Source organism: Leucoraja erinacea, chromosome 1, assembly GCF_028641065.1.
Source record: "Leucoraja erinacea ecotype New England chromosome 1, Leri_hhj_1, whole genome shotgun sequence".
NCBI lineage: Eukaryota > Metazoa > Chordata > Chondrichthyes > Rajiformes > Rajidae > Leucoraja > Leucoraja erinaceus.
Genome location: NC_073377.1, coordinates 15,424,808 through 15,444,531, shown reverse-complemented (window position 1 = coordinate 15,444,531; position 19,724 = coordinate 15,424,808). Strand labels below are relative to the sequence as shown.

At 44.1% G+C, this 19,724-nt stretch overlaps 1 protein-coding gene across 1 annotated transcript in view; it reads left to right on the top strand.

Moving 5' to 3' along the window:
- The window catches only part of pstpip2 (proline-serine-threonine phosphatase interacting protein 2), a 124,274-nt gene that overhangs the window by 50,287 nt on the left and 54,263 nt on the right, over nt 1-19,724 (top strand). Inside the window, exons 3-5 of the mRNA XM_055654827.1 lie at nt 937-1,011; nt 3,196-3,230; nt 8,955-9,061. Coding sequence (XP_055510802.1) covers nt 937-1,011; nt 3,196-3,230; nt 8,955-9,061 — 217 coding nt within the window. The remainder of the gene's footprint in view (nt 1-936; nt 1,012-3,195; nt 3,231-8,954; nt 9,062-19,724) is intronic.

Below are 19,724 nucleotides of genomic sequence, written 5' to 3'. Positions count from 1 at the left end.
TTGGGGTTGCTAAGTAGTCACATTTATAAGATGCGACATGATTGTTAATTTTTTTTTAAACAGACCGTAAACCTACCTGGTTGAGCCTGGAAAATAGTCATAAATTATACCATTGATACTGAGCTGCATACAGCAAACTCAATTGCAGTCAATTTCACCTGCATGTCTAATCCTTTTGAAGTAAATATGAAAAAGCCCTGCACCTTTTGTTTATAATATATGCGCATAAATATTTGATATTGACCTAGCATTGGAAAGACAAGAGTGCAGATGGTTGTTTGATCCACTGGCTTTTTGGACCCATCAGTAGTCGTTAGGAATGCCTAACCATGTACATTGGGATTCTGTCTGCCTTATTGGGCACTAATGCCAAATTTCCTTTTATCTCTATGCTTCGTTGTCACCTTCTCTTGGCTAATAATCATCTATTCTACTTTTTCCTTGGTCCCATCCCCTTTGATGTCCCATTTTTACGTCTTACACTTCCTTATCTCTATCTCCCTCTCCCCTAACTCTCAGTCTGAAGAAGGGTCTCAACCCAAAACATCACCCATTCCTTCTATCCAGAGATGCTGCCTGTCGCGCTGAGTTACTCCAGCATTTTGTGTCAAATCTTCGGTACAATAATACCCTTTGGCGTAATTCTTCTTCCCCTGCCTCCTCGGGAATTATGGCTGTTGTAGTTTGATATATGACACTGGAGTACTCACTTAGATATTGTGAATATCACTTCTTCACCGAGAGATGGGCATCCATTGCATGTGGCTATTGAGAAGTTCCACATGCTCTTGTCTGGTGGGATCCAAGGCTGTGGTTAGTTTTTGGGTGTTTTTGTGTTTACTTGCTCAGTATAATCGTCAAAAGGTAACTATTCATGTATCTAGAGTCTAATTATTACCATTGTCCATGATGTAATGCTGCATTTCTGTCAACCAGGGTATCCATCGAGGAGAAGTACGGGAAGGATTTGGTTTCATTGTCGAAGAAAGTGTGTGGTCAGAATGAACTGAAGTAAGTTTTGTGAGCATTTTCCGAGGTGAATTTTTCTCAAAATGTTACAATATTCAGTCATGAGAAAATCGGAGCTGAGCACAGAGTCAACGCTGAGCACCTTGGCTGGAAGCAGCACTTTACTCATAGTTCCATGTTTCTGAGAAACATTTGGCCATGAAACTCACCACCAGACCTAGCAGCAGATACAGTTTGACACCCCTTCATTGCCTCTGTACCTTTTGTTTCATCTCCAGCTTCCAGAATGTATTAAATATTTATAGTTGATAACTCTCTCGATCTTGGATGTGAACAATACTAGCACATTACTCTTTGGGATAGACCTAGACTTGCTTTGAAAAGCCAAGAATTCAGTCGCTTTTTTGAATGTTTTTCTACTGGTGTTTTAGACCCTTCAAGTTGGTGTTGAGAATGCCTTAACCATGTGTGTCCCTTCCCACCCAAACCACACCCTCCCCAGGTACTCTCCGCTGCAACCGCAGGAGATGCAACACCTGTCGCTTTACTTCCCCCCTCGACTCCATCCAAGGACCGCGATAGTCTTTTCAGGGGAGGCAGAGGTTCACTTGCACCTCCTCCAACCTAATCTACTGTATCCTCTGTTCCAGGTGTCAGTTTCTGTACATCGGTGAGACCAAGCACAGGCTCAGCGATCGTTTCGCCGAACACCTCCGCTCAGTCCGTCTTAACCTACCTGATCTCCCGGTTGCTCAGCACTTTAGCTCCCCCTCCCCCTCCCATTCCCAATCTGACCTTCCTGTCCTGGGCCTCATCCATTGTCAGAGTGAGGCCCAGTGCAAATTGGAGGAACAGCACCTCATATTTCACTTGGGTAGCTTACACCCCAGCGGTATGAACATTGACTTCTCTAACTTCAAATAGCCCTTGCTTTCCCTCTCTCTCCATCCCCTCCCTCTTCCCAGCTCTCACACCCGTCTTACTGCCTCCGACTACATTCTATCCCACTCCCTTGACATCAGTCAGAAGAAGGGTCTCGACCTGAAACGTCACCCATTCCTTCTCTCCAGAGATGCTGCTTTTGTTACTCCAGCATATTGTGCCTACCTTCCATTTAAACCAGCAACTGCAGTTCTTTTCTACACATTCTGTTGGCCTTATTGGGTACTGATGCCGAATTCCCTTTCTCCAGGGGCACAATAATATTGTATTTCTTCCTCCCCTGCGTTCTCGGGAATTATAGGTGTTGGAGTTTCATTAATGCCACTGGAGTAGTCTCTTAGAGATTGTGAATGTCCTTATTGCCGGTCACAAAACCAGCCGGGCAGCACCATGGCGCAGTGGTAGAGTTGCTGCCTTACAGCGCTAGGGTCCCGGGTTCGATACTGACTACGAGTGCTGTCTCTATGGAGTTTATAACGTTCTACCTGTAATTACATGGGTTTTATCCAGCAGCTCCGGATTCCTCCCACACTCCAAAGACATATAGGTTTGTAGGTTAATTGGCTTTTGGTAATATTGTAAATTGTCCCTAGTGAGTAGGATAGTGCTAGTGTACGGGGATTGCTGGTTGCTGCGAACTCGGTGGGCCAAAGTGCCTGATTCCGTGCTGTAACTCAAGTGTAAGGTAAAGTCTAAAACTGCACTCAAGAAATCTAATAACTTTTTGAATTAAGTTTGGCAATGATTGTAATTTAAATGGAACTTTTTTCCTTTCTCCACCCCCTTCCTTATCTGGCCTATACACGACCCAGACAATTAAATATAGTTGACTTAACTTTCTCTGGAGCAGTCAATGAACAGACAGTAAATTCCCAAAATAAAGTCTCATCTAGAGTGTACGTATTTGAAACGCTTCTCGGTCACTGCATTTAAGAAGGGAGTGCAGATGCTGGAAAATCGAAGGTACACAAAAATGCTGGAGAAACTCAGCGGGTGCAGCAGCATCTATGGAGCGAAGGAAATAGGCAACGTTTCGTGCCGAAACGTTGCCTATTTCCTTCGCTCCATAAATGCTGCTGCACCCGCTGAGTTTCTCCAGCATTTTTGTGTACCTTAGGTCACTGCATTGTTCAGCTGGGGTTGGAAAGAAAGGCAGTGGAAACAAAATCTTAAGTACGAGACCTGTGCACATGAAGTGACTAAATGACTGGCGTGACGATGGCCGACATGTCATGCACTCCAAGCTATTCACCTGATTTATTTATTTTTCCCCCCCAACTCTAGTACGCTGAAGAGGGCATTCGACGTCTTTAAACAACGTAAGTGTTAATCTTCTCTGATTCAATATCCGGTCAGCACACACTAGTCTTTTGGCTTATTATTACTTGAAACTCCGTCGAAGAGCTGTACAAAGTTTACCTTCACTATTTGGACCTCACTATTCATTGGTGTTTTCAGCAAAGATCTTTGGTTTCCAGGACCTAGAAGACCCACCGGAAGGTAAAATGCCCACTAACATTATTCTTCTAACTTTTTAAAACTGTCTCCATTCCTTCTTCCCCCCCCCTTCTCGCCCCTTCCTCCTAACTATCTACTAAGTAGAATTTAGGGTGCTCGAGTCTGTTACTTGAATAAAGAGGCTGCTGTTCTTGCCAAACACCTGATCTTAGACTGTCAGCAACTGTGAGGTGATATGTTTTGGATAAGGAGACAAAATTAACAAACTTTGGACAGGGCAGGCTGGCTTTGGGATTCAGTGTACATTTGAAATACCTAAAGATCACTCCTATCATACAATTGCAACCCTCATTTCTACAGGGGGGATTAATTAATACATTTTATATTGTATATAATAGATGCAATATACAGTCGGGCAGCATCTGCGCTCATTTCACAATGGTCAACTTGAGCTCCTGAGTGTTAACTATTTGAACTCCCCTTCCCACACTGACCTGTCTGTTCTCTGCTGCCATGGTGAAACTAAACACTATCTCGGAAAACGATAGTCACAATTTGTGTTGGGCCTCATTCTGACTAGCTCAAATTGGAGGAACAACACCTCATATTTCACGGGCAACTAATGCCCCTGTCCCACTTAGGAAACCTGAACGGAAACCTCTAGTGACCTTGCGCCCCACCCAAGGTTTCCGTGAGTTGCCAGAGGTTTTGGTCACTCGCCTGGAAAGCCTCGACCACAGAGCACGGCAAGTCCTTTAGAGAGTGTGGGAGGAAGGGGGGGGGGAGAAGGAGAGGAGACAGTTTTAAGAAGTTAGAAGAATAAAGTTAGTGGGCGGGTCTTCTAGGTCCTGAAAACCAAAGATCCTATAGGATATTTGCTGAAAACTCCAATGGGCCAATCAAAATGTTCCCTCGGTGAAGGAGATGGCCTTCGACTGCCTGTAAGTAAATAGCGACCCCACTCCACCGGCTTCGACCAAACGGCAACCTATTTTTAGTCGAGGCCGGTTTTGAATTTGTTGAAATAATCGCAGGAACATAGAAGAAGCCTCGACCAAGCGGAAACCACTTTCGACCCTTAGGGAGAGTGACCAAAACCTCCGGCAACCTCACGGACACCTTGGGTGGGGCGCAAGGTCACCAGAGGATTCCGTTCAGGTTTCCTAAGTGGGACAGGGGCATTACAACCCAGCGGTATGAATATTGATTTCTCTAACTTCAAGTAACCCTCTCCGTTTCCCCCACGCTAGTTTTTCCAATTAGTTTCATTGTCCTCCTGATTAAATATTACTGATCGAGTGCCTCTTAGTCACCTTCCCCTCGGCTAAGAATGTACCATTCTTTATTTCCTTGATTATTGCTCTTATGATCTGTGTTTTCACACCTTACCCTTCCATATCTCCATGTCTCAGCCTGAAGAAGGGTCCCAGCCCAAAACGTCACCCATTCCTTCTCTCCAGAGATGCTGCCTGGCCTGCTGAGTTACTCCAGCGTTTTATCTATCTTTGGTGTAAACCAGCGTCTGCAGCGTCTTCCTCTAGAAAAACAGCAACTCATCAGGTAGCCTTTAAATAATTGGTGTGAACACTGAATTTTTCAATTTCAGATAACTCGCATATAATTACAGATATGTTTCTTCCTCTCTCAAAACAATCCGTCCAGTTTCTCTTGCCACAAAATCTCCCATCCTGGCCTCCTGTTATCCAGTTTCTTTCCCCTCTCCCACTTAGTCGAAGTGCCATCATCCCTCCCTGTGAAGGACACTTGACTTCTACTCATGCTATTGGTGATGGAATGGCCCAGTACCACAGCAACGCACAAACATACTGCTCTGAACAAGTTTAATAATGCTTTCAATAAGGGACACAGCAGAAGGGTGGTAGAGTTACAGCACCCGAGACTCTGGTTTGACCCTGACTTTGGGCGCTGTCTGTATGGAGTTTGTATGTTCTCCCTGTGGCTGCATGGGTTTCCTCCAGTTGCTCCGGTTTTCCTCCTACATTCCAAAGACATGCAGATTTATAGGTTAATTGGCTTCTATAAATTGTCCCCAGTGTGTAAGATGCAAATGTGGAATAACTTGGCACTAGTGTGTGGGGATCGATGGTCAGCATGGACAACCGATACAGTTTCCACCCTATATCTCTGAACTAAACATGTAGAAAGCTTGAGCAGGAAATTACAAGGGCACCGACGGCCATGAAATATAATAATAATAATAATAATAAACGTTATTACGGACTTGAGTTCCAGACAAGGGGCAACATTACATAAAAATGCATTGCATATTAAAAAATATCATAAAGTACATAAAATCTTAGTATAGGACTTATAAAAGCATCATAAATTATATATTAAAAAAAAACACAATACATGAATTAAAAATCCAGATTAAAAGAATGATCAATGTCTTACAACGAGACAACGATACCAGTGTCTCCACAGCTGGGATTCGTAGCGTGTAGTGCTAACCCTTATGTTTGACAAGGCCACAATAAGCACATTTTTAGAGTCATTTATCCTGCAAATGAATTTATACATATGATTTCTTTGGATAGCTTCTAAAGTACTGACTCCTGCAGCCACAAACATATTACTGGCACTACACCATCTAGGTTTCCTTAGCAGTGTTCTCATGGCATCGTTATATGCCACCTTTAGTCTCTGCAAACTTGTCTTTCCATAGTTCGACCACAGGTACGCAGTGTAGAGGGGTGTGCAGTATGCTCTAAATAGCGACATCTTCACCACATCTGCACACGCACCAAATTTACGCAAGAGAATATTCGTCTGTACATACAGCATGTGCCGTTGCCTATAAATATCCTCATCATCTGTCATTTGTTAAGGTATAATTGGTAGGTAAGATTAAAGTGAATCCAAAGGTTTTTTATACATTAAAAACAAGAGGATAACTAGGGAGAGGGTAGGACCACTCAAGATTAGAGGAGGGGATTTGTGCTTGGAGCCAGAGGATGTAGGTGAGATGGCTAGAGGTCCATGACCTAGATGGAATGAGATTCATAAAGGAGAGGGGCATGGAGGAAGTGAGATCAGTGTGAGGTATACCAATATGCAAGGGCACTTTGAGGTCATACAGAAGGTGGTATTGCTCTCTTGCAAAATGTAAAGGTGGATAGATCCTCAGGGCCTTATAGGATTAATCCCACGTTGTTGGGAAAGGCAAGCGGAGATTGTTGAGACCTTGATGAAGATTTCTGTATCCTCCCTAGCCAAAGTGAGCTTCCGGAGAACTAAAGAGTAATTCGTGTTGCTCCTTTATTTATTAAGAGAATAGCGACAATCCAGAACATTGTAAGCCAGAATGAGTTGGAGGGAAACATCAGTTGGAGGGAAACTAATGGAGAGGATTCTTCGGGATAAGATTTACTCTCATGTGGAAGAGAATGGGTTAATTAGGGGATATCAGCAATGCCGTTGTACGTGGCTTGGCAGAGTTTTCTGAGGTTGACAAAGGTGACTGATGAAGGTAGGGCAGTAAACGTTGATTACATGAATTTGGTACGACATTTGACAAGGTCTTCATGTAGGCTGGTCCAGAAGATTAAGTTGCAAAGGATTCATGGTTTGGATTTGGAACTGGCTGAGTGGAGTGGTTAATGGGGTTTATTCTGGCTAGAGGTCCATGATCAGTCGTGTTCCAGAGAAATTAGTGTTTGTGAAATATATAAATTATGAAAATGTGGTTAGGTTGGTTAGTAGGTTTGCAGATGATTTAGTAAAAAAAAAAATTTTTTTTTAATTGGTGGGGTTGTGAACAGTGAAGAATGCCGTCAAAGGATATGGGTTCATCACAGATATGGGCAGAGGAATGGCAGATAGAGTGTAATATGGGCAAGTGTGTGCTGTTACAATTTTGGAGGTCAAATGTAAGGGAAAAGTATGTAGTTACAGGCAGGACCCTTAACAGCAATGATGTAGAGACGGATCTTGGGGTCCAAGTACACACCTCCCAGAAAGTAGCAACACCAGTAGATAGAGTGGTAAAGAAAACGTAAGAATATGATGATGACCATCATCATCATCATTACCGTTGAAAATATCAACAGGCACGGTGCCTCACAATGCTATGTACGACAGTGATCGCAACTTCTACTGAAGTGTGGATGGCCATTGATCACTAGGAGCTCATCCACCCTTTGACAGGCCTTGTTTTTGGTCCTGCTGGGGGTCCACAGCCCCCTCCTCACCTGGCAAATCAGGTGGGGGAGACCTTTTAGTCACTGACTATGCGACCATGGAGCAGGTAGCACGGGATTACATGGTACCCGTGGCGGGGGGAACTCCCCCAGACCTGACCTATGAAGCTTATGACACTTATGATAATCTTATGTTGGGCACAGACATCCTGGGCCAAAAGGCCTGTTCCAGTTTTATGTTGTTATCTAGTTCCATTCTCCACCTTCCCTCCCTCCTTAGCAGACTCCAGCATTTGCAGTCATAAATGTACAGAGCCCTATGCAGTCACTACTTATCACCTGCCTGTTGTGGTCTATCACCTGCGGGCTTCCACATGAAATCAACAGTCCCTGTCAACTGGTGCTGCCTGACCTGCCGAAATCCTCCAATGGTATGTTTTTATAGGTACACAAAAATGCTGGAGAAACTCAGTGGGTGCAGCAGCATCTATGGAGCGAAGGAAATAGGCAACGTTTCAGGCTGAAACCCTTCTTCAGCCTGAAAGCCCGAAACGTTACCTATTTCCTTCACTCCATAGATGCTGCTGCACCCGCTGAGTTTCTCCAGCATTTTTGTGTACCTTCGATTTTCCAGCATCTGCAGTTCCTTCTTGAACAACGGTATGTTTTTATATGCAGGGTAGATTTTCACCCTGAGGCATTGTTAGATTTTTACAGGGTGCAATATCTTTGTAAATGATACAAAACGATACGATACAACTTTATTTATCCCAGGAGGGAAATTGATCTGCCATAAAAACACAAAATACACGAAACACGAAATTAAAGTGATGAGTGGAAAGGATTGGGGTTGCACAAAGATTGTGGGAGGGGTAGGGGAATCAGTCTACCCCACGACAGAAGGGGGAGGAGTTGTACAGTTTGATAGCCAGAGGGAAGAAGGATCTCCTGTGGTGTTCTGTCCTGCATCAGTTGCTGAAGGTGCTCCTCAGGATGGAATGAGCTGTGTTGTCCAGGATACTCTACAGTTTGAGGATGACTACAGCTGGTGGCATTTTGCGCCATCATTTTCAAACATGCCATTCTGCTGTTATCACATTTAATTGCCTTTGGGATACTGGGCATGGAAAAATATTTTAATGCGGAAATAGTTTCTCGACCCAAAACGTCGACTGTCCGTTCACTCCATGGATGTTGCCTGACCCAATGAATTACACCAACAGATAGACACAAAATGCTGGAGTAACTCAGTGGGCCAGGCAGCACCTCTGGAGAAAAAGAATTTGTGATATTTTGGGTCGAGACCCATCTTCGGACTGTTGTTGCACCAGTTACACCAACACTTTGCGGTTTTTTTTCACCCCAGATTCCAGCATCTGCTGTCTCTTCTGTCACAACAACCAATTGTGTTTCATTATCTTGCAGAGATTGAGAATGTGGGGCTGTCACACATCCAGCTAGCAAGCAGTTTACGGGAAGAAATCAAAAAGCTGGAGGAATTCCGGGAAAAACAGAAGGATCAAAGGAAAAAGGTATGTTAGCCATGCTATCCCTTAAAATATTATGTTGGTTTCTTTGGTGACATTTTATTATAAGATCGTAAGTGAAAGGAGCAGAATTAGGTCATTCGGCCCATCAAGCTCCTCTGCTATTCAATCATGGCTGATCTATCTCTCCCATCTAACCCCATTCTCCTGCCTTCTCCCCATAACCTCTGACACTCGCATTAATCAAGAATCTATCTATTTCTGACAAATATATCCGCTGACTTTGCCTCCACAACCTTCTGTGGCAGAGAATTCCACAGATTCACCACCCTCTGACTAAAGAAATTCCTCCTCATCTCCTTCCTAAAAGACCGTCCTTAAATTCTGAGGCTCTAACCTCTAGTCCTAGACTCTCCCCACTAGTGGAAACACCTCTCCACATCCACTCTATCCAAGCCTTTCACTATTCTGTGCATTTCAATGAGGTCCCCTCTCATTTTTCTAAAGTCCAGCTAGTACAGGCCCAGTGTCATCAAACGCTCAATTCCATTTATGAGTTTCCCATCCTCTTTGAGAATGACCATTCTAGTGTTTCTTTGCCCTTTTAATCCAGTTGTTGGTACGGCCATATTTGGAGTACAGTGTACACTTCTGGTCGGCATCCGTCCATCTGCAAGATGATGGTGCAGGTTTCACATCGTTTTGCTGTGGAGAGGGGAATGTTTCAGCTGTGGTTGCGTTTCCTGCTGTGGCTGACTAGGCCTTTCCTTGACAGGTACGGCCACATTTGGAGACTTGTGGCCACTGTGTACACTTCTGGTCGCCCCTTTTAAGAAGGATGTTATTAAAGTGGAAAGATGGCAAAAAGGTTTAACGATGATGAGACTCAGACTAGAGGGTTTGCATTTTAAGGAGAGTTGGATAGTATAGGATGTTTTTCCCTGGAGTGTAGGGGGCTGAGGGGTGGCCTTGTAGAAGTCGATACAAATCATGAGGGGCATAGATAAGGTGGTTTGCCACAGTCTTTTCCTCAGAGTCTAAAACTAGGAGTAACTTTTTTACACAAAGGGCAGTGGGTGTATGGAATGAACTGCTAGAGGCAGTTGAGTTGGAGACTATTGCAATGTTTAAGAAACATTTAGACAGCTACATGGATAGGACAGATTTAGAGGGGTATGGGCTAAATGCAGACAAGTGTAGATGGGACATATTGGTTGATGTGGTCAAGTTGGGCCAAAGGGCCTGTTTCTGTGCTGTGTGACTGACTATAAAGATGAAAGGGGAAATATTTAAAAGGGTATTTTTTTGTGTGTGCCGAGATACGTTTTTTTGCATGTTAACCAGTTAAATCATACAATGTCATGTAATCAAGCCATAAACATGTGTAAAGAAAAAAATACTTGAGTGTAAAATATCATGATACAGCTGGAGGGAAAGTGCAGGTAAAAAAATGCAAGGGCTGCAACTTGGTAGGTTTAGCCTTGCACCCTTCGCTACTGTGGTGTCCATTCATTAGTCTGATAACAGTGGGGAAGTAGGTGTTCCTGAATCTGGTGATGTGTGTGCCTTCAAATGTTTGTATCTTCTGCCTGATGAGCAATGGGAGAAGAGCGAATGATCGGGGTGTGAATGGTCCTTGGTTATGTTGGCTGCTTTCCCATGGCAGCATGAGGTGTAGATGGAGTCTGTAGGGAAGAGGCTGATTTGTGTGCTGGACATAACTCTCTGTAATTTCTTGCGGTCTTGGGCAGGAGCAGTTGCCAAACCAGGCTGCAACACACACTCATCGCATGCTTTATACCTGGCTCGGACAAAACTCTGATTATTAATAACCCATTTTCTGTTATTTGCACTTTATCAGTTTATTTATTCATGTGTGTATATATTTATATTATGGTATATGGACACACTGATCTGTTTTGTAGTAAATGCCTACCATGTTCTGTGTGCTGAAGCAAAGCAAGAATTTCATTGTCCTATACAGGGACACATGACAATAAATTCACGAACTTGAACTTGAACTTGTACATTGAAATAAAAACATTGGGGTGTTTTCTTGGCCACTGTTCCAAGGTGGTTGGACCAGGACGAATTGCTGATGATATTTGGAGAGGATTCTTCAGGAGAGGGTTTGGAAAATAATGGGTTAATTAGGTCCGGTCAGCATTGCTTTCTACACGGCAGGTCGTGTCTTACTAACTTGAGTTTATTTTGATGACGAAAGTGATCAATGTGGATGTTGTCTACATGGGTTTTAGTAAGGCACAGTGACTTGGTCATATGAATTTAGAACTGGCTTACTAATAGAAGACAGAGGGTTGTGGTGGAACGACAATGAGCTGGCTGGAGGTCTGTGACCAATGGAGGTCTGCAAAGATCTGTGCTGGAACCCTGTTGTGTGTGATGTATGTAAATGATGAACATAAATTAAGATGGGTTGGTTCGTAAAATGCAGATGAAACTAAGGTTACACGGGTCGTGGACTGTGTGGAAGGCTGTGAAAGTGTGCAATGGGATATAGATCAACTACAGAAATGGGCAGAGAAATGGCCGATGGAGTTTAATCGGAGCAAGTATGAGGAGTTGATTTTGGAAGGTCAAATGTAAGTGGAAAATAGACAGTCAATGGCAATACTTTTAACAGCATTGATGTACAGAGTGATCTTGAGCTCTCTGGAAGTGACAGCAAAAGGAAATCGAATGACAAAGGAGGCGATTGGCGCTTGCCTTCATTGGTTGGGGCATTGTGTACAAGAGTCAGGAATTCGTGATGCAGCTTTATACAACTTTTGTTCCGCCACATTTGGAGTATTGCGTGCAGTTCTGGTTGCCTCGTTACAGGAAGGATGTGAAGGCTTTGAAGAGGGTGGAGAAGTGGTTGACCAGAATGAGGATTAGAGGGTGGTAGCTGCGAAGAGAGGTTGGACAGACTTGGATTGTTTTCTCTTGGAATGCCGGAGATTGTGGGGAGACCTGATAAAAGTAAATAAAATTCCGAGAGGCATCGATCGGGTAGACAGAACATTTTTCCCAGTGGGGAAATGTTAAATGCTAGAGAGCATAGCTTTAAGGTGAAAGGGACAAGGTATAAAGCCGATGTGTGCAGCAAGATATTTTTACAATGTTTTACAAGTGCCTGGAACCTGCTGCCATGGCGGTGGTGGAGGCAGATATGATAGTGGCATTTAACAGTCTTTGTAGCTTTCGGCTTTGCAGCGAATGTAGGGATTTGGATTACGTGCAGGCAGATGAGATTTGTTAATCTTGCCATCATGGTAGGCACAGACATTGTGGCCTGGAGGGCCTGTTCCTGTTCTGTATTTTTCTATGTTCTATTTATGCCTAAGAACATGAATCTCTTAACCGCCACCATTGATGCTGACTGAGGAATGTAAACTACCTCATTTACTGAGGTCAACGACCTCTGTTTTGCTGACATTGATATTGTGTTATTAAGCTCCTTCCTGTACTCCATCTCTGTCTTGTTCGGGATCCGGCCTACTAGACCTTCAGCCCAGAGACATTAGGTTAGACAAACTGCGTACCAATGTCTGACTATGGCAGTGTGTAGGGGGTCACCTGAAATGAACGGAATTGGGAGTCAGTAAATATTGCAAATGTTCCACTGTGATATATGGTAAGTAAATATTGCAAATGCACCAAAATTCATACTTACAATTTTAAACACGAGACTGAATGTAATGAATCTAAAGTACAGAACAAGTATCTTCAAACTATTTGCTGACCGTGCCACAGATAAAACATCCTATGATGGCACAAATTCAGCCTGACAATAAACAACATTATTGAGTTTAATATTTTAAGCATACACTCACTGCATCACTACTGATATTGCAATTATGTCCATACTATAGGATGTCTGATACGGCTTTCCGTAGTTTTTCTTAAAGACGGGAGATGACTCTGTAAGCTTATCAAATTAAAGTCCATCCCTATTTAAGATAAATCACCAACAAATAACAGAATATTCCAGCTTAAATTGTACTTGGGCCTATATAGCATTGTTTATTGCACAAATTCCACAGGGATTTTATATGCACTTGTGATACTGGATCCGAACCACGTGTCAGTCATTGTACCTCTAGGGGGCCATGTGCTCTGGGCACGGCATTGCCCCATGGCATTGGTTTAATGGAAATTATCAACTGAACTCCATAACTGAATCATGCATGATATCCCTGCATTATAATAGCAAACTATAATTTTACTTCGGAGTCACGTGAGTGATTCCGTGAAGAACCCAGCTCTACTGCGCATGCGGCATAATCGCACAGCTGTGCAGAACGCGGCCAGCGGGAGTCGGCAGCTCCCGCATCCAAGGACGTGAGGTAAGTACTTACCTTAATCGGGCCTTGTGGTTTTTGCTCCAGGGGGAGCAAAGTGAGGCATGGTGAGCGGCCCCGTTTCGACTCCAGCGTGGAGCCGACAGTGGACGGGGAAAAGGCGCTACCCGGACCGCAAACGCTGCGGACCGCTGCAAGGAGCTGCGCTAATGCCGGTCCGCTGAACAGCTGTTTGGTAACAGCAGCAGACCGGCGGGAAATTTAAAAACCCGACCGGCAGCCCTGCAGACTCCTGACAAGGAGAATCGCCGCCCGGGAACCGCCACAATGCCGCCTGGAAAACGGCAGGCAGCCTCTACATACAGGTAAGACAAAAATCTTACCAATTTACAGGTTCTACAGGAGCCAACTTCCTCCAAAACTGGCACAGGTTGGAGACAGCAAAAATAAGTATATCTGTCTCCCCAAGCCAGAGGAGGTCATGGAATTTACCTCCAGGAGAAAAGGGGCACTGGCTGAATGCCAAGGGAGCTGACTCCTACCCCAGTGCTATTGCACTAGCCATCTCCCTTGTCGAGGGATTGATGCAACAGCGGAGTTTGAGCTATGCCTCCTCCAATTTAGCACACCCTTTTGCTCCCTCTTTTGAGGCTAGCTAAGGAGGCCAGGGCTGGGCTGGCTTAAACGCTGGGCAGGCGGACGAGAACAGCAGTATGCCAGGGGAGCAGGATCAGGAAGAGCTACTGGGTGTCGTGGGCCACTACATGGCTCCTCCACGCGACCATCTTCCCAACAAAAGCCCTGCAGGAGCAGGCCTTTCCAGAGGGAAATCCGCAGGCAGCTGGGTCTAGTAGACTCGCAGACAAGCAGCGAATTCTACAGAAGGGTCAAGATGTTACCACCTTTGCTCGCCTTTTCCACGGATTATACTCTCCCAGGATAAGGACTATCCCATTGCACTACCAGGGTGCTGACGCCTAAGATGTTCCCAAATTTGGGATACTCGACTGAACAATGGTGCATATAGACCTGCCCGCAACCCCGAATATATGGGGCTATGCAAACCGCTGCTGCGGGAAGAGAGGCAGCTAAACCTGTGCGCCTCATGAAGGCAGGCTATGGGACGAGCAGGACATCGCATCCAACACCCAGCTGGCAGCACCCCTCGGCATCCACCAGCGATATCAAACAAGGACTGGTGAAAGCCTGGCGACCGCTTCACATTACCCCCATAGTTCTTTTTAGACGGGGCCCAGAGCGGAGCCGTGGGAAGATGCGCCGCCCCACCGACAGCACCAGCATACCAGCAAACTACGCCTTCATGAAAAAACAACAAGCATGGAGGTAGGTAGTCTGGTTCCTCCCAGTTCACTAAAACAAGGGTGTTCTACTAACTGCATGGGGGGGCATTTACACTTGTGGATAAAGCATGGGATGCTGTCACAAATAACTAAAATATACTCAACAGTATTAGAGGATAAAAACGAATTCAAATTGGGCATATTACCGCCAGTTCAGCAATGCGCCCAAAGGGCATTTTCTCCCTCTAAGAAAAGAGAAGTGAGAAGGCAAGCTGAACTAAAAAGGCTCGTTACTAAACGGATCATGGGAGTAAAAATGAACCATTAAAATTTGTATCGAATATATTCACCAAAACTACAAAAGATGATGAATGTAGCATCATCATTGATCTAATATCACTAAATAAATCTGTTGAGTATATACACTTTAAGATGGAGACGGGTTTATGTCACTGCCAGACATCTGATCTCCCAAGGATACCTATGGGGAGCATTGATATGGAAGATGCTAACTATCTTATACCCATACACTAGGATCATTATAGATACCTAAAGAATTTTACCTGGATAATGGATATCCCGGTTAGGGCAACCATGGGAGCATATAGCATTCCATATGGTCTAAACCTCAGCCCTGAACTATTATAAATGGCCATGAAAATATTAAGAAAACAAGCATAATCATGGCATATATTGGATGATATCCTCATATTAGGGGAAACAAAGGAATTAGCTGTGGCAGCAGTTCTAGCTACGAAACAGCTCCCTAAAGCTGAGGTTTATCCCACGCCCAGATAAACCAGAATTGAAGCGTTAACTACCAAGGATTATCTGGGCTTCAATAATAATTCCGTCCATATGACTGTTACTTTGCCAAGATACTTGGGTCACTATAATCAAATCATGAATGTACCCACTGAAGCTATATCACAATTAAGGTGGTGGGCAGACATATATTTGGCATAGTTTTCAGCCCTATTATCATCACCAATCCCAACTTGGTTATTTAAAAACCAATGCCAGTACTTTAGGCTGGGGAGCAACTAAACTCCATATCCAGCACAGGTAACAGATGGACCAATTCACAAACATCGTTACTACACATACCGGGCATCAACTACTTGGGATTGGTGATCGCCTATTGGGCTAAAAAGCATATGCATTTCAAATGCAGCACGTACATATGTGGTTACGGATTGATAATACTATGGTGGTGGCTTATATCAACCATATGGGGAGCATAATAATCATTATTGTGCAACAAATTGGTCAAACAAATCTGGCAATGGTGTGTCAAAAGACATTTTAACTATCAGCTGCCTATGTCCTAGGAAGCTAGAACACAGTGGGAGACACCATGTCACGGGGTAAAATTTATGATTACATTGAATAGATGTCAAACCCAAAATATCTGCTAAAGTTATTAAGCAGTTTGAAAGCCAGATATCAATTGGTTGCACAAGACGGAATCACCAGTAACCTATGTATGTGACTGAGGAACCAGATTAGAGGCAGCAGCGATAGATGCCTACACGCTGGAAGGGGGAATTTCTGCTTTGCCGTCCTCCCTTCTGCCTCATCAGACGGGCACTTTACAATACAGATGGGATCTGTCTCCGAGATATTGAACGTGCCCGACCGGCCTACACAGCCATGGTTCCCAGTTCATCACGACACGGTGGGCGAGTCACCTATGGATTTCCCTAGTGGACCATGGTTGCTGACTCAACCCAGTATCAGGCACAAGCCACCCATGCCAGGGAAACATCAAACTCCTGGGTGCAGGTTTTGAATAGACCTTACCAGGGACTGGGATTATCCAAAGAAACCATTGCCACCATGTCGGCATCCCTGCGAACAGTCACTAAAAATTAACATGGGTAAAATACTGCCACGACGCAGGGACAACATCCCGAACTATTCAACCACTGACGTATTGAAGTTCCTGGAACATCTACACCATGACTAAGAAGTGAGTTACAGTGCCGTAAATACAGCATGGAGCGCCTTATCTGCTTATCTAAAACAGCATGTCAACAGAGCATGGGATCCCATCCACTGAAGGTAAACTTATGAAGGGCAACTATAATATAAGCCCCAAACACCCAGGTATATACCCATGTATGGGATATTGGTGTGATATTGACATATCTCAGAGAATGGCACCAGCCAGATCCCTCAGCTTGCTTAATCTATGTTTTAAAAAACGCTCATGCTTATGGCTCTCGTACACGCTCAAGATTCCGGTCACTCCATAAACTAGACTGGATAACATGGTGATTACCCCAGACGCATCACGTTCATATTTAGGTCTGGTAAAATCTAACTCGCAGGTATATGGGACTACGCGAGATTATGAGTTCGGCACAAACTAGTAGGGTCGAGATCGCCTGTGTTTTCCGTGCTGTAGTCGTTATATGGCTATATGGACCAGGAACGCCCTATTCACTGGTGGGATTCCGGGCCTACCCACCAGAGTCCAGGTTGAGTGTGGTGACCCATCTACTACTATATATAGACACAACCCACAATCTTAGAGGGAGATGAAAGCCTATGGGTCAACCACAGTAACCCAAGACGGGGTACGAGCCAAACCACTCCAAGGTGGCTCAAACAGGGACTGAAAGCTGCCGGAATAGATAATAATACATTTAATCCCATTCCACTAGGGCAGCATTGGTATCAGCGGCTGAACGAATGGACGTCCCGGTTGACCACATTTTCAATACAGCAGAATGGTCAAGGGAACGGCGTTCAGAACATTTTTTATTATAAACCGTTGATAAACCTGATTTAATTGCAGGAGAATATTACAAACTGCAATATTAATTTAAGCTCAGAGGAGCTCTTTTATGTGTTATTGTTAACAAATACCTTTCTGTTTCTTTTGAAAGCAGATCCACTGGTGATTACGATAACACTTCCTCCCTCATAAACTTCGGCAGTGAGTGAAATAAAAACTGTTACACGGTTTGAAATCACAGACCTTTGAAGTCTTCACGGAATCACTCACGTGACTCCGAAGTAAAATAGTAAGATTAAACGAGTACTTACCAGTATGAAGTTTGATCTGTATTTTATGAGGAGTTACGGTGAGGGATTAAGTGCCCGCCGCTCCCACCCTCATTATATAGATCAAACTAATAAACTGATGTCTCGTGATCTTTACTATCTTACTTCAAATATTGTGTCTATTCTGTGATTTCACACCGCTGCTTCGAAGTATGCCGCATGCGCAGTAGAGCTGGGTTCTTCACTTAATCCCTCACTGTAACTCCTCATAAAATACAGATCAAACTTCATACTGGTAAGTACTCGTTTAATCCTACTATTATGCAACAAAGCAAAACAACTTACCTCAAACAGCCGTAAACAGATTCTTTACTGCAAAAACTTCCATCCAATCCGATGTTGATATATTGTTTGGATGCAGCTAAGGAGAGCTTGTCACCGCATTCAAATGGCCAAATATATAGAAAGCCAAATAGGACACTCCAACGGTTTATACCTACTATTAGCCTCTTGTCCCTCTTCTCATTGAAATTGGTTGTTGTGGAAATGGTCGATAAAGTGGTTAATATTTTGACGCGAGTCACTTTGTATTCACTAGCTGAAGGTTGTGATCATATAAAACTGGTTCAGCTCATATTTTTAATAGCTAAACTAGCCTACTTGGGCCCAATGACTTATTAGGGGGGGGGGTCTGGTAAGGCCAAGGCAATGGGCTATCATTCTGGCATGAGTCATTTGGTATTTCCTAGGCCGTGATTGATCATCTAAACCTGATTTTAGCTGGTACTTTTAATATCTAGGCTAGCCTAGATTGGCCCAAGGGCCCATTTAGGGGGTCTGGTGGGCCTCAATGCAGCAGATAATTGTTCTGTCATAGGTCGCTTTATATTCCCCAAGGTGTGGTAGATGATTTAAACTTGGTTTTAGCTGGTACTCACAATATCTAGGCTAGCCTAGTTGGACAGCAGGGTCTAGGGTGTCCATTTTTGGGGTGTCTGGTACCTGTAGTGCAGCCGACTATTTGTCTGGCGTAACCCATTTTGTACTCTATGAAAACTTGTTAATTTGCCATTATTTTTGAGTGGTACCTTGCCCGCCTATATGCTAGCCCATTTTTTACCCCCTATGTGGGGGGCCTGGCGGGCCTTTTGCAGTGGGAAAAATGTCTGCCGTTTGTGTTGTTGATTTAGGCGTGGCAGTGAGCACACATGGTAGTGGATTTAAGTGGTACCTCACATCTATTTAGCACCCATTTTTTGGCTCCTTGGGGGGTCCCCCAGGTCTACACGCAGCGGGTGGTACCCGGCAGACTCCCAATTCCGTTCATTTCAGGTGACCCCCTACACCAGTGGTACCCAACGTGGGGCGTACGCCCCACAGGGGGGCAATTTGTTTTTTAAGGGGGGCAATTTGTTTTTTATAATAACAATTACAGCACGGAAACAGGCCATCTCGACCCTTCTAGTCCGTGCCGAACACATAATCTCCCCTAGTCCCATACACCTGCGCTCAGACCATAACCCTCCATTCCCTTCCCATCCATATAACTATCCAATTTATTTTTAAATGATAAAAACGAACCTGCCTCCACCACCTTCACTGGAAGCTCATTCCACACAGCCACCACTCTCTGAGTAAAGAAGTTCCCCCTCATGTTACCCCTAAACTTCTGTCCCTTAATTCTCAAGTCATGTCCCCTTGTTTGAATCTTCCCTACTCTCAGTGGGAAAAACTTTTCCACGTCAACTCTGTCTATCCCTCTCATCATTTTAAAAACCTCTATCAAGTCCCCCCTTAACCTTCTGCGCTCCAAAGAATAAAGCCCTAACTTGTTCAACCTTTCTCTGTAACTTAGTTGCTGAAACCCAGGCAACATTCTAGTAAATCTCCTCTGTACTCTCTCTATTTTGTTGACATCCTTCCTATAATTAGGCGACCAAAATTGTACACCATACTCCAAAATTGACCTCACCAATGCCTTGTACAATTTTAACATTACATCCCAACTTCTATACTCAATGCTCTGATTTATAAAGGCCAGCACACCAAAAGCTTTCTTTACCACCCTATCTACATGAGATTCCACTTTCA